Raw genomic sequence first — 14829 nt, 5'->3', positions numbered from 1 at the left:
AATTTTTCGTAATAACGTCGTAAATATCGATGTATGCATAAAGAGTAAATATACACTCATTGGCAACCTTCTCACCCCTTGTTGTGCTATAGGGATTTCCCAGCCCTCAGTCACCTCGTGTGTCCGATAGAGTGCGGACTGTTCTGACGCTCGCTCCATTATCGTTCCTGGAATAGCGCATTGTTGCGTCTACTGCACAAACTCTTATAAAGAGATAGTGCCAGAAGATAAGAGCAGCAAATCTGGCACTCGGTCGCCGTCTTTATCAGTAAAAGAAAGCCGCTTTAGCGCGAAGAGTAATATCCAGTGAGAGATGGTGGCGCACCACACCTCCTCAACCTTCCTCACACACCTCCTCAACCTTCCTCACACACCTTCCTCAACCCTCCTAGACCCTCCTCACACACCTTCCTAGACCTCCCTCCCTCCAACAAGCCGAGACAGGCTCCTGAGGAAGGTGATCCAGCAATCATGCAGGTGCCTACTAGTGCCCAATGCAGTGCCACCTTGAGGACCCACAATTCGGACCAATGTCAATAGGTTAGTATGTTTTAGTGTTATAATTTGATAGTTGGTAATAACTGTAATATGTATGTGCAGGATATATATATATATATATATATATATATATATATATATATATATATATATATATATATATATATATATATATATATATATATATATATATATATATATATATATATATATATAATTTTTTTTTTTTTTTTTTTTTTACAATTTTTTTCAATTTTTTTTTTTCGATTGTTATCAGGGGATGTGCATGGAACTTGCACACCTTGCTCAATGAATGCCTATCTGCAAGGGTGCCAATTATGAACGAAATAGGTCGATGTCAAACTCGGCTACAGGTGGCCGAACTTTGATCTTATTTTACTCAGGTAAGTAATTTACAACTTCAAGGTGTTTCTCATCTTTCATTTATTAATAAATTTACATGCAAATTACACCTTATATGTAGAGTTTGTGCTTCTACAAACGTTTTGAGACATTTTAGTCCAAAGTCCATTTGTTGATTTTATAAAAATTTATAAACATCATATATTGCATATTTTTGAAAGGGTAACTTTGAATAATTATATTATTGCACTAAACACTTTTTGGCTAAAACCCCAATTTAAAATCCTTTATTACATGCTAATGTGATATCTGAGTGTTATAGAAATGATTTTAGTTGACACATGTGTTCCCTAAAAATTTTTGAAAATGTTGAAAATTCGTTGCATAATACGTTCTGTATTTTTTTTCCTGTTCTGTTTAGGGTGTGATGCTGAAACTTGGACCAGTTGCAGCCCTTTCTATAACCATTTCATAAATAAATTTATAAACAAATTAAACAACTTTTACTTTACCCGTAATAAACCCTCCTTAGCATCTCTCAGGCAAGTAAGTTAATGCCACCATTCGTTGAGACAGAGATAGATGTGTTTTTTACTATTTTTGAGGCTCTAGCTAAAAAACTTAGCTGGCCTGAAGATCAGTGGTCTATACTTCTCAGAGTACATCTCGCAGGTAGTGCTGCGGTTACTCTCAGTACCTTAGCGGCTGAGAATGACTACAAGATCCTAAAGCAAGCCGTTCTAGACGCCTACCTTCTCTCCACCGAAAGCTACAGACGAAAATTCCATGACTATCTAAAGGCAAGTGACACCACCTATTTAGAATATGCCAATACTAAGAAAAGATATTTCATGAAATGGCTGGAAGCAGCCCATGTTTCTACATTTTCAGACCTCGTCAACCTCCTTCTAGTCGAGTAATTCTTTCGACGTGTTCCTGCTCCCATCCGTCTTCACTTAGCAGACAAAGAGGAAACCGACCTCATCAGATAAATAAATAATAAATAAATAAATAATAAATAAATGTTTATTTAGGTACCGTACATACATACAAGAGATTTTACAAAGAATGATGGAATTTATAGATAGGGCTAGTACATACAATGCCTAAAGCCACTATTACGCAAAGCGTTTCGGGCATGAAAAACTTAAATGACTAAAGCTTTATACTAATTGAACATAAAGAATAAAATGTGTTGAGAACATGTGCGATGTGAGATGTGCAAAGTCGGTTGACACCTACAGTCTTATACACAGGTTAACAGCTGACACATCTTCCAGTAAGAAGTCTTGGTCTAGTTTTGACAAAGTGAGTAGCAATCAAGCTAACTCTCAATTATATTGTAGGTATTGCAAGCTCTATGGACATACCATAGATAAATGTGGAAAAGCCCAATACAATGGCTATAGTGAAACTCCTAAACCCAAACTGACTCCTTCTAAGTCCGGTAAGCCTGTGATGAATATTAGTGTTCCTGTTAATGATCATTCTCTCTTCAGCAAACACCTATACCCTGGAACTGTCTCTGCCAACAGATTCGGAGGGATGTTTCAAAGTGAAGATCTTGAGGGACATAGCTGCTCTTCAGTCTATAATTTTGAAATCGGCTGTGCCTAACATCACCTACACTGGGGAGACGGTCCTTATCACTGACCTCACTGCTACCACTCCGTATCCACTCGCCAGAGTCCACCTGGATTGTCCTTTCGTACAAGGTGAAGTCCAAGTCGCCATCCGGGAAAAGCCTTTCTCCATGTCAGTGATACAACTTCTCCAGGGCAACGACTTGGCCGAATATCTACAACCTTCCAACTTGATCATCATGGACAAACCCCAGGTATGTAACTCTGTCGTGGAAAACTCCATGCTGAAATATATTCCAGCAGAGGTGCAAGAAAGTGATGAAGTCTCTCCTCAGGTTTTGGTGACAACCCGTGCGCAAGCTGCACGCCCGCAACCAGCGGACTCTACTGCAACAGCTGTCCCTCAAGACCATCAGAATCTTCCACCGAATCTCACTATGCTGGAGTTCCGTAAGTTGCAGAGGGAGGATCCCTCATTAACACCATTATTCTTCCAGGCCGAGACTCAATCTGATAGTATTCCTGGGTTCTTTATAGAGAATCAGTTGGTCTGCCGCAGGTACCGACCCAGTAAACTAACGGAGGATGACGATTGGGCTAATGTCGACCAACTAGTAGTTCCCACCAGCCTACGGGCCGATATTCTACACCTGGCCCATGGAGCGCTTTCTCACTACGGTTTTAATAAAACCTATCATACCATCCGACAAGACTATTACTGGCCAGGTATGATTAAGGATGTAAAAACTTATGTACAACAGTGTCATACATGTCAGATGGCAGGAAAACCCAACATCTCGATTTCCAAGGTTCCTTTGATTCCTATCCCGGTGCCTTCGGAACCTTTTCACAGACTCATCATAGACTGTGTTGGTCCTTTACCCCGGACCAGTTCTGGCAACGCTTATATACTAACCATCTTGTGTCCAACCACCAGATTCCCCATAGCAGTTCCTGTAAAGAACATTACGGCTGCTACTGTGGTGAAACAACTGTTGAAGATCTTTACACAATATGGATTTCCTCGGGAGATTCAAAGTGACTGTGGCACCAACTTCACCAGTGATCTCTTCAAGAAGACACTGGAAGAATTCAACATTACTCAGGTATTGTCCAGCCCCTATCATCCTGCTTCACAGGGTTCTCTTGAACGTAGTCACCAAACTATAAAATCACTCCTTAAGAAATTTTGCAATGAAACTATGAAAGACTGGGATAAACAACTTATCATCATCATGTGCACTTTTAGAAGTCTTCCAAACGAGTCTCTAGGAGTGTCTCCTTATGAGATGCTCTACGGACGTAAGTGCCGTACTTCTCCTGAAGCTTTTAAATACTCTCTACGTAATGCCCCCTATTGTGACCCTCTGTATGTGCCCCAGTTTCTTCAAAACTTAAAGCACATTCTAGAGCGAGTGCATAAATTTGCCAACGATAATTTATTAACAGCTCAAGATAGGATGAAGACTCATTTTGATAAACACAGTAAAATCAGGAAATTTAAAGCAGGAGACTTCGTTTTAGCATATTTTCCGATCCCTGGTTCTCCATTGCAAAATACGTTTTCAGCACCTTACCGCATCAAGGAGTGCAGAAACAACCACAACTACGTTCTTGAGACTCCAGATAGGCGGCGGAGGACCCAGTTGTGCCACGTCAATCTTTTGAAGAAGTATAAATGTACACCCCCCCCCCCCCACTGTATTAGTATCTCTCTCCACTATTCAAGATCCATACCTTCACAGTGAGACCTTCCCTGCTTCTCCTCCCGAAAGCACTAACTCTGAAACAGTGCCTTCCAACTCGGAAATTTTTACAGACCTTCCTAAATATTTGCAGGACTGTAACAGTGCTCCTCTCATCAGAGTATTCCAAGATCGTCATTAGTTGTTCAGCAATGATCCCCAGGAATGTAATGTGGCTCAACACGACATCCAGCTACTTCCTGATACCCGGCTGATTCGTCAACCCTTCTACCGCATCAGCCCGTACAAAAAGGAAGTTATGCGTGCTGAGGTACAGTACCTTCTGGATCATGGGCTGGCTACCCCTTGTGAATCCCCTTGGGCCTCACCCTGCATCTTGGTGCCGAAACCTCACGGTAAAGTACGATTATGTACAGACTATAGGAAACTGAGACTCGTGACCGTCAAGGATGCTTACCCTTTACCTCTAATAGATGATATCCTTGACGCCGTAGGTAATGCTACTTATCTTTAACAGATTGACTTGTTAAAGGGCTACTATCAGATTAGTCTGACAGAGCGGGCTAAGGAAATATCTGCCTTCACCACTCCTTTTGGCCTGTACAGATATGAACGCCTTCCTTTTGGACTGTGTAATGCCCTGGTCACCTTCCAGCGAGCGGTCAACAGCGTCATCCATGACCTAGATCACACCTACGCCTACTTGGATGACATCGTTGTGGCAACTGACACCTGGAACGAACATCTGCTCGCCGGCAACGATTGTTCTCCAAGCTTCTGACAGCTGGCCTTACCATCAACTTGGGCAAGTCCACCTTTGCTAAAAGGTAAAGTGCGTTATCTTGGTCATGTGATAGGAAATGGCAGCCAAGCTCCTTTAGCCATTCAGCATTACCCATAACCTACAACCAGAAAGCAGCTCCTGCACTTCCTTGGCCTTGCATCTTACTATCGTAGGTTTGTAAAAAAGTTTCAGTATGGTAGCGACACCACTGATTAATCTGACCAGCTCCAAGCAACGGTATCATTGGACCATTCAACAGACCGTTGCCTTTCAACAACTAAAGTCTCTGCTATGTTCTAATTCCATTCTCGCCTCTCCAGATATTACGAAGCCCTTCATCATTAATGTCGACGCAAGTGGCACCGGCATCGGGGGCGTTCTAATGCAATAGCGTGGAGGAGAGGTTCTTCCTGTCAGCTACTACAGCTACAAATTGAAGCCTCATCAGAGGAACTATAGCACCATAAAAACGGACTCCTCTCCATCATCCTGAACCTTCAACATTTCGAACCTTACCTACAAGGTAATCAGTCCATTACCATCTATACAGACCACAATCCCTTACAATTTCTGCAACAAGCCCAATTCAGCAATCAACGTCTTCTACGCTGGACTCTGTACCAGCAGAACTTTAACCTGGAGATATTCTTCATTAAGGGCTCGGATAACATCATAGCAGACGCCCTCTCCAGAGTCTACGAGGTAGAGGAAGCTACTCCTACCACTCTACCGTCTAATGAAGTAACTTAACCGATAAGAGCAGGCTTCGGGGGAGAGCTGTGACAGTAATCTCTTTCAAGAGAGATTTAGCCTGCTCCTTCCTACATCGCATTACTTCTTTACTTCTGCAACATCATGATACCACATTCAAGAATAGTATATAAGTGGAATAACAGATGTCTCTACAGGGGGTGCACTACCCTACTCTCACTCTCCTCACCCCCCCCCCCCTCCCTCACTGTCGGCGCACCACCTCGTCGATCACCAAATGACCACCTCAAACCAACACTCTCCCCATTAGTAAATCAAAGACTTTATGCGACTCCAACGCCATCTGCACCGTCTATATATAGTCTCGCACGAGCAGTTGCCCCCCAGAATATTCTTGTGCTCATGAGCTGATGCTTCTATCTAAGCATATGTCCTATATATTAGTAGAGATTTCAGCCAGTCCACTATTCTCAACACATTTAACTAATTTTTGTCTTGCTTTATTGTAGAGCAACGTAATCATTATTTTATTTTATATTGTGTTTTGTCTTTGTATATATTTTTGATCCGCACTGTACATAGCCAAGGGATTATCTTTATTTTGTTTATATTTGTTTAAAGTAAATTAAAGTTCATTATTTATAAGATTTGTTTTGCGTGTTTTTCCCTTTCACTTTACCACAGGAGACAACCGCCAAGCAGTCAACATTTTTTTTTCTCTTTTTTTTTTAATGTGATTGGCATTTACACCAGCCATAGAGAAGACTGCTTTAACACCTACATTTCTCTTCACAACGTATATTTATGGGATCAGTAATTTGGATTAGTATACTGGACCCTAAAATGTTAATGAATTCACTGACTTAGGTGAACCAGTAATCATAGATTTAATGTGGTTTAGGCTATGATATGGAAAGTCTGCTGACAGCCGTAAATTGAAATATTTGTATAGCCTAATAATGGTAACACATAATAATTGGTGTTAGTAAATGATTAATTATAGCTGAGAATAGCCTATTTCTCAGCTATCAAGATTCGAAGAACCAAATTTTGTGTGGGAAAACTTTACTTGTGTAAATCATTTAAATTAATACTATTTTCGATAGCTTACGAGGGACCACCACTTTTTGAGAAACAGTAGAAAACAGGGGAGAGCTAGTGGTATGATATTTTACTCCAGGAACTAGTGTCCTATGGATTTTCTTCATTAATAATGCATTAATAATTAAAGGGACTGTATTATGAGTTAAATCCCATCACCCAAAATGGGGAATTACATGCAAAAAGAATAATACCCCAAGCATGATTTCAGTGCTGGTTCATCACTGAATTAAATAAGCGTGAATAAATATTAAATGGATTATAATAATAATTATTAGAGGAAAATGTATCTCAATATACTACTATACTATTCAAGAGTATATGGTAAATCAAAGGGTTAGTATAATTGATCGCATGAGGAAATCATTAAGGTAACTATATTTGTTAGTTATATAATTCAAATAAGAGTGACAGCTTAGCTGTAAATCGAGAGAAATGAAATCAGTTGCCACACTCCACTGACGACGTATTGCGTCAGACGAATTGTTGCAAGAGAAGGTGGGGAAGCTTAGCACCTCACTTGACGTCGACCCAAGGGCTGGAAGGTAATTACATTGTAGAAATCTTCTACTTTAGTAACTACAGGTATATCCTATATACAGAATTCTTCCTAAAGGATATTTCTATCACTGCAGAAATCTTCTACAGCTATCATGGCAATATATATTCCTATATAAATTACGGAATACGGCTAGAGAGTTCACGTACTGAATTTTGATGTTAATTTCTCAGCCTAATGACAACTATCTAAATGTTATATGTGCGCACAGTAAAACAAATAGAATAAATATAGTTACCAGGCCAAGTGTCTGTTGATGATGGGAACGATTCCAGTCCTCCGTCCTGCTCAGATGTTAATTAAAGGCTGGAGAATTAAATCTAACCTTCCTTACCTTCCCTGATATCCTTTAAAAAGCAAGAGTAACGCCAGTTCATAGAGGAGGTAATCCGGCAGACATAAACAATTATAGACCAATATCAAACCTGCCCATACTATCAAAAATATTTGAAAAAATTATCTACAAACAGCTCTACTCCTATCTCGTAAAATTCGACATTCTTAGCCCCTGTCAACCCACTCCCTAATGAATTGAAATGCTGTCCAACTTTTGCGTCATTCAAAAACAAAACTAAAAAGTACCTAATTTCATCTTCATAGTTTTTTACCTTTTGCTTTAAAATTGCACTGTATCTATTGCTACCCAATCTCCCAATCCTTATGTACCCAATCTGAACATCTTTACCATTGTGATCATTGCTGTCTTCTTATATGTGCTATCAATATGTTGTATGGTGTCTATTAATCTTGTTTAAATTACCAATCAAGTTGTCAATGTAAACAATCAGAGCTGTAATATACCAATGTGCTTTACTATACTTACTAATCTCTCTCATCTCATTTTTTTCTTGCAATGTATCTGTTATCATTTTATTAATTCTGCTAGAATTTACCTACTTAAAATTATCTGTTAGATTAAGGACCTGCCCAAAACGCTGCGCGTACTAGTGGCTTTACAAGATTGTAAATACTATGCTATGTATTCTCACAAACCCAATGTACCTTCTTGTATATAAATAAATAAATAAATAAATAAATAAATAAATAAGTAGTTCCTAGACACTGCTGAAATAATGTGGCACTGCTCTCGGGATTGTGGGAGCGAATTAAATGACACTACGCAAGTTCCTTGCAATGGCGTTTTTCTCTCTTGCATGCTAATATGGCATTGCTAGTAGGAATAACGTCGCCTTCCTCCCTGGCTGCGATACACATGCACACAACGCTTCAAAGTATTCACGAGCATAAATTATTTTACTTATTTGTAATTAATTAGGGAAGTAAGGAATAGCGACAAGTACTAATATCACTGATGAAAGTATTAAAGTGCATTATAATTTTGCATAACGCAAGTCAGCTTATTAAGACTGCGTAAAATGAACGAAATTAATATTATATAGAAGTGTTTTACAATGTAATATTTTCCACTGTAGTTGTTAATTCACCTAAATGAGCAAGTTCAGTAAGCAGTAATATGCCATATAAATAAAACAACTAAATAAATGATTATCCTTAATAAAGGAAAGTAATTAACTGGACTCTGTTTAGATTTAAGTAAATGTGGAGAGAATTTCATGTTTTAACATGCTGCTACCTCCCGGCATCACGGAGACTGTAGGAAGGATTTGGTAAAATACTGTGTCGCAATAGAAACATTGATTGGATTAATTCTACAAATTACTAAGATTAGTAATTACTGTGGTTAATACAGTAATGATGTATTATTATACAAAAATGATGTATTAGTGTTGGATAATTTCCAACACTCAGAACCCTTCTGTAGAATTAATACAACCTAACTGAAAGCTATAAATATTTATAACAATACATTCACCTGTGGCCAAGGTGAATGAAAGGTTGCATCCACGGTAGTGTGGTATGCATTTTATGGATAACAAAGTTCATACCTATGCTAGAAACCTCCGCTAAGCAGAGATCAATAAATCTCACTTTTCATTCATTAGAACGACATACAGAAATACATTTTGCTTGATATCTAAACTACACATATGAAAATGAAGAAACGCTGGCATTTCGATCGGTCAAGAACCGAAATGCCGTTGGACCAGTTTTGGACAAGTAATGAAGAGAATTTTACTTATTTTTGGCCATCTATGTCCTCTTTCCTCTCTGTCCCTTTTGTTACTAGATTCTTTCTCGCCTCCTCATCAGACTTCTTGCCGTTGTTTTTTTTTACTTTATTATTTAACCTTTCTATTTTTAAAACTTTTTCAAATTTATACCCATTTTCCTCTTTTGTTTTCTTGCTTTTTTCCTACCCTAAATTCTAATCTTACCTTTACTTTACCTATTTCCTTTATTCTTACCATTTCTCTTTTCTTACTTTTTCCCCTTAGTCTTTACTTTCATCTTCTTCTTACCTTTTATCTATTTTGTCATCTTATTCTTACCTTTTATCTTATTCTTACCGTTTATCTTATTATTACCAGTCCTCTGATTCTTACCTTCATCTTTCTCTTCCATTCATTCCACCTTTCCCTTCACTCTGTTTCCTCGTATTGTTTGTCTCTTCCGCTTTCTTTCGATTACGTGACTTGATATTAGTCCAGAATGGACCAAAACGTCATTGTTTCTTAATTTTCAGACCTGTGGTTTGGTCATCATATTTCAGCTATGTTATTGTGACTCGTCGTTTGCATGCATTTTGTATTACTGAATTAGCCGAAATGACATTCTATTATATTACAAATAAGGCTGAAAGACCTAATGTAACCTAACCATTCCAAACAATGCCATGCACACTATGTTAGAACTAATATTGTACCTAAATGGGCTACACTAGGCCTAAGACTGTTTAATTCGGATTTTTGTTTTGTCTACGAAATTAATAGGACAAAATTGTAACTTTTTAGGGCTAACAGTACATTTTGGTACATTTAAGCAAGTAGTGACTAAAGTATTATTGTTACGACCCTGGGTTCCTTAGTTGGAAACCAGAGGTCAAACTGAGCTCTAAATAATTACTTTACATTAATTGATAGGATTGCTGATGCGTTTTTGTTCCAATCTTCCTTGCCAGATGTGAGACGAATCTTGTTTCTCACAGAACATTAAGACTCTGGGCTTGTTGATTATTAAATATTTAACTAGTTATCAGTTATGTTTAGAAATGATTGAAATAATTAGTAAAGTATGTCTGAGTAAACTTGGAATGATGGCTGCTGTACGATTAGCTAAGTATCCGGCCGGCAGCGATCATAGTGAGGGAGGACAAAGAGGCTGCTTCTCTCTTCTCTGGACGGCTGTGCTTGGGTCAACACCTCTCCTGTGTGGCTCTGTCTCCTCCTCTTTCTACTCACTCCTCTCTTCCCTTACCCCATGCTGGGGTATTTCTCAGTTAAGTTATATTAAGGTATTGTGCTACTAGCTAGGCGTGTGTTTTAATTATTAAGTATTGTGTAGCATAAGCCAGTGTTTTGGGCATCCCTAAGTGTTTGTGTTGTGACTAGGGTACCACGTAGGGTTTAACTACCCCAAGCTGCTTCAAGCCTTCGAGTTCTTTTCAAGTAGACTTTACTCTAGCTTATCCCAAGTGTAAGCCTTGTATCCTGTCTATGTGGACCAAGGTAGTTAACGTAAGATAGTGTGGCAAAGTAGTTATTGTTATTATAGTAATGTATATGGGGGTTGTTAAGAGGGTTTAATAAATAAGTTAGTGTTTGAGGTGTATCCATTAATCCTGTTGCAGGGGTGTAGATGATTGTATTCTAGACAGCAAATCTGTTTCTAAAACCTTGAATCATTAACAGGAACCTATGTTCCTTGGGGGGCCGGGCCTATATACTCTACTATTTTTGATACATCTTGATTCTAGCTGTTGGCCCTTCTCGTTAATACTCTATACCCCCCATAACAAGTAAGCATAATTCATAACAATTATCATTTTAGGAGAATGGGTTGTCAAATGCAAGACAAATTTTCACAAGTGGATATAAACTAGGTGTTACAAACATAAACTAAACAAAAACTAAATAATAAATTTCAGTTGGATAAATTTAGATTTAAAATATATCTTAGGGAACACTTACCAGGAAATATTGGGGAACACTGGCCAGGAAATATTGGGGAACACTTACCAGGAAATATTGGGGAACACTGACCAGGAAATATTGGGGAACACTGGCCAGGAAATATTGGGGAACACTGGCCAGGAAATATTGGGGAACACTTACCAGGAAATGTTGGGGAACACTGGCCAGGAACTTTGGATTCATTATTATGGAACAAGTTATCATGTAATGTCAGACAGACACACGCACTCGATAGTTTGAAGGTATTATTAGACTAATATATGAGCGAGAGGTACTGGAAATAAATAGTGCCAGCCTAGCATGGTCCTTCATTCTTATCGGGCCCAGGACTTTTCGGTTGTAAACCAATATGCAGACCACTCCGCTACAGATGTATTAATCAGAAGGGATTGTCTGGTACAATTTCCCATTATACTCACGTGAATCCTTTATTATGTAGCTCGAGGCCGACAGCGCCGGTACCTGTGGAATATATTCCACTCTTTAGTAAATTAGTCATTAATGAAATAATAAGTCATTGACGTAAGAGACAAGAATATTATTATGAAGTAAGAGACAAGAATAATATAACTAGACTTGTTATTATATTGTTTTAATATTATTACTAGTTATATATATAGTGTTTATTTCATTATGCACGTGTAATATTTTATAACAACACGAATTTTCACTTAGAATATCCATATTTGCATTTAATATTAAGCTGTTTTATTGGCTAATAAAAGTGTGAATGGTATCTGAATCTTTGTTGTCTATAGATAGTAGTAGTATAAGTAGTCGCATACTTGATTTGAAATGTAAGGAAAAACGATTGTTTTCAAATGTGTGAAACACTTATAATAGCTGCATATTTGTCATTTATTATTTGGTAAATTCCCATTTCGTTTCTTATATTACTTTTCTAAACCAAATCAAGTGCACGTTTATATAATCATCATATATTATATTTCTTGATCTCAATTTTTTTATACCTACCCTGAAATATGTTTCTTCAGGATAGGTATAAACCAACTACTGTTTATTATATCATGAGAAGCTAGTCAATACACTTGTTAAGTTAAGAGCACACGAAATTTGTAAGAGGAATTTATATATTATTAAACTCATAATCTTAAAAACTATTGGTTTTATAATAGCTTAGAAAAATATAGTGAAGAACAAGAAATATTGTCACTGAAAATTTTATTGGTTTAGGCTACTCTCTAGGAGGCCTAGGAATACATTGTAATATCAAGTGTTTCAATGTAGATTCCTAATACATCAGTAATAAGAAAATTTAATAGTGTAGTTAGATTGTTTGAAAGTTGTAATGAATAGGGAAAATAGGACTGTTACATTAAAGAGATAACAACAAATACACAACAGAAAAATAACATATTTGAAATGAAAAATATAGTCATGCATTGAATTTAAAAAAAGATTCATGACAAAACTGGAGTTTATGTAAATGTTTCGCTTGTATATTGGCTTGTGGACCATTTAAGCTTTACACACACTTGATAATAATGCGACCCTGGCATGGTGAAGTGATTTCATGAAATATCTGTGCACAATAAATGCCAGGAGTGTTGTCGGATGTTGGGTGCAAGTAGGTCTCACAATTTCCCAACACTTTTAGACAATCGCTGTTAAGTGGTTACAGCACTGGACTGCCAGTAATATGGAGACCCTGCCTAACTGGGTTCGAATCCTTCAGAGGTCAAGCGTATATATGTGAGGAAATATATATATATTTCACTATGTGAGGAAACACAAGTATCATTTTTGTGACAAGAATTGAATGGGCCCCAAGATATATATATATATATGTATATATATATATATATATATACATATATATATATATATATATATATATATATATATATATATATATATACATATATATATATATATATATATATATATATATATATATATATATATATATATATATATACATATATATATATATATGTGTGTGTGTGACTGAAAATTCACACCCCAGAAGTGACTCCCAGGAACAACGCAACTGGTATCTACAGGACGCCTTAATCCGCTTGACCAGCAGTCGCATAGAGTCCTGGGGGACCATTCAGGCTTGTTCGCATATATATATATATTATATATATATATATATATATATATATATATATATATATATATATATATATATATATATATATATATATATATATATATATATATATATATATTTTATATATATATATATATATATATATATATATATATATATATATATATATATATATATATTATTAAATATGACCGAAAAAGTAAGATTAATAATTCTAACACGAATTTCCTCAATCTTTCGTACATTTATTTTCACTGTTGGAGGTAATTCAAAAATCAATTCTCCAAAATTCATTTTTATTTCTAGTCTGACGCGACACGAGCGCGTTTCGTAAAACTTATTACATTTTCAAAGACTTTAGTTTACAAACACACAACTGAAACTGAATAGAGCTTACATATCTTCGAGGTTTATATCTACATTTGGGTGAGGTGGATGAGGTGAAAAACGAACTTTCAACAATGGGTATTAAATTTCAGCTCAAGACAGAACACGAAACAATGGGTATTGAATGGGTATTAAATTCAAACACAAGACAACAAAAAACAATGGGTATTGAATGGAAGTAATTGTAGAAAGCCTAGTGGTCCATATTTCTCGATGCTTCTATATTGGAGCGGAGTCTTGAAGTGGGTAGAATATAGTTGTGCATTAATTGGCTGTTGATTGCTGGTGTTGACTTCTTGATGTGTAATGCCTCGCAGACGTCAAGCCGCCTGCTATCGCTGTATGTATCGATGATTTCTGTGTTGTTTGCTAAGATTTCTAAGATGCTAAGAATTGATCTTTGAATTACCATCAACAGTGAAAAGAAACGTAAGAAAGATTGAGAAAATTCATGTTAGAATTATTAATCTTACTTCTTCGGTCATATTTAATAATAAATATATATATATATATATATATATATATATATATATATATATATATATATATATATATATATATATATATATATATATATATATATATATATATATATATATATATGCATATATATATATATATATATATATATATATATATTTATATATTTATATATATATATATATATATATATATATATATATATATATATATATATATATATATATACATATATATATATATATATATATATATATATATATATATATATATATATATATATATATATATATATATATATATATATATATATATATATATATATATACACATGCATTCACACACATTTGTCTCTTTTACTCTGACAGGGTGAGATAGCTGATAGAGAAACTAGTGTGCAATTAAGCACTTAATCACTGAAGGTGAGTAAGGTGCTTTTACAAGCTCAGGTTATATTGTTACATCACATACATACATTGTATAATTGATAAATTACATGGTTGATCTTGGGTGCAAGTCCAATATATC

General features: G+C 36.2%; 1 protein-coding gene across 2 annotated transcripts in view; it reads right to left on the bottom strand.

Annotated features, from left to right (window-relative positions):
* The window catches only part of LOC138351863 (methyltransferase-like protein 27), a 402846-nt gene that overhangs the window by 192135 nt on the left and 195882 nt on the right, over window positions 1–14829 (bottom strand). For both annotated transcript variants that reach the window (XM_069303868.1, XM_069303869.1), the window contains one exon: window positions 11777–11819. In XM_069303868.1, the coding sequence (XP_069159969.1) occupies window positions 11777–11819 (43 nt within the window). The remainder of the gene's footprint in view (window positions 1–11776; window positions 11820–14829) is intronic.

Source organism: Procambarus clarkii, chromosome 51 (genome assembly GCF_040958095.1).
Source record: "Procambarus clarkii isolate CNS0578487 chromosome 51, FALCON_Pclarkii_2.0, whole genome shotgun sequence".
Taxonomy (NCBI): domain Eukaryota; kingdom Metazoa; phylum Arthropoda; class Malacostraca; order Decapoda; family Cambaridae; genus Procambarus; species Procambarus clarkii.
The sequence above is the reverse complement of the archived record's forward strand: the minus strand, read 5'-3'. Positions and strand labels throughout refer to the sequence as shown.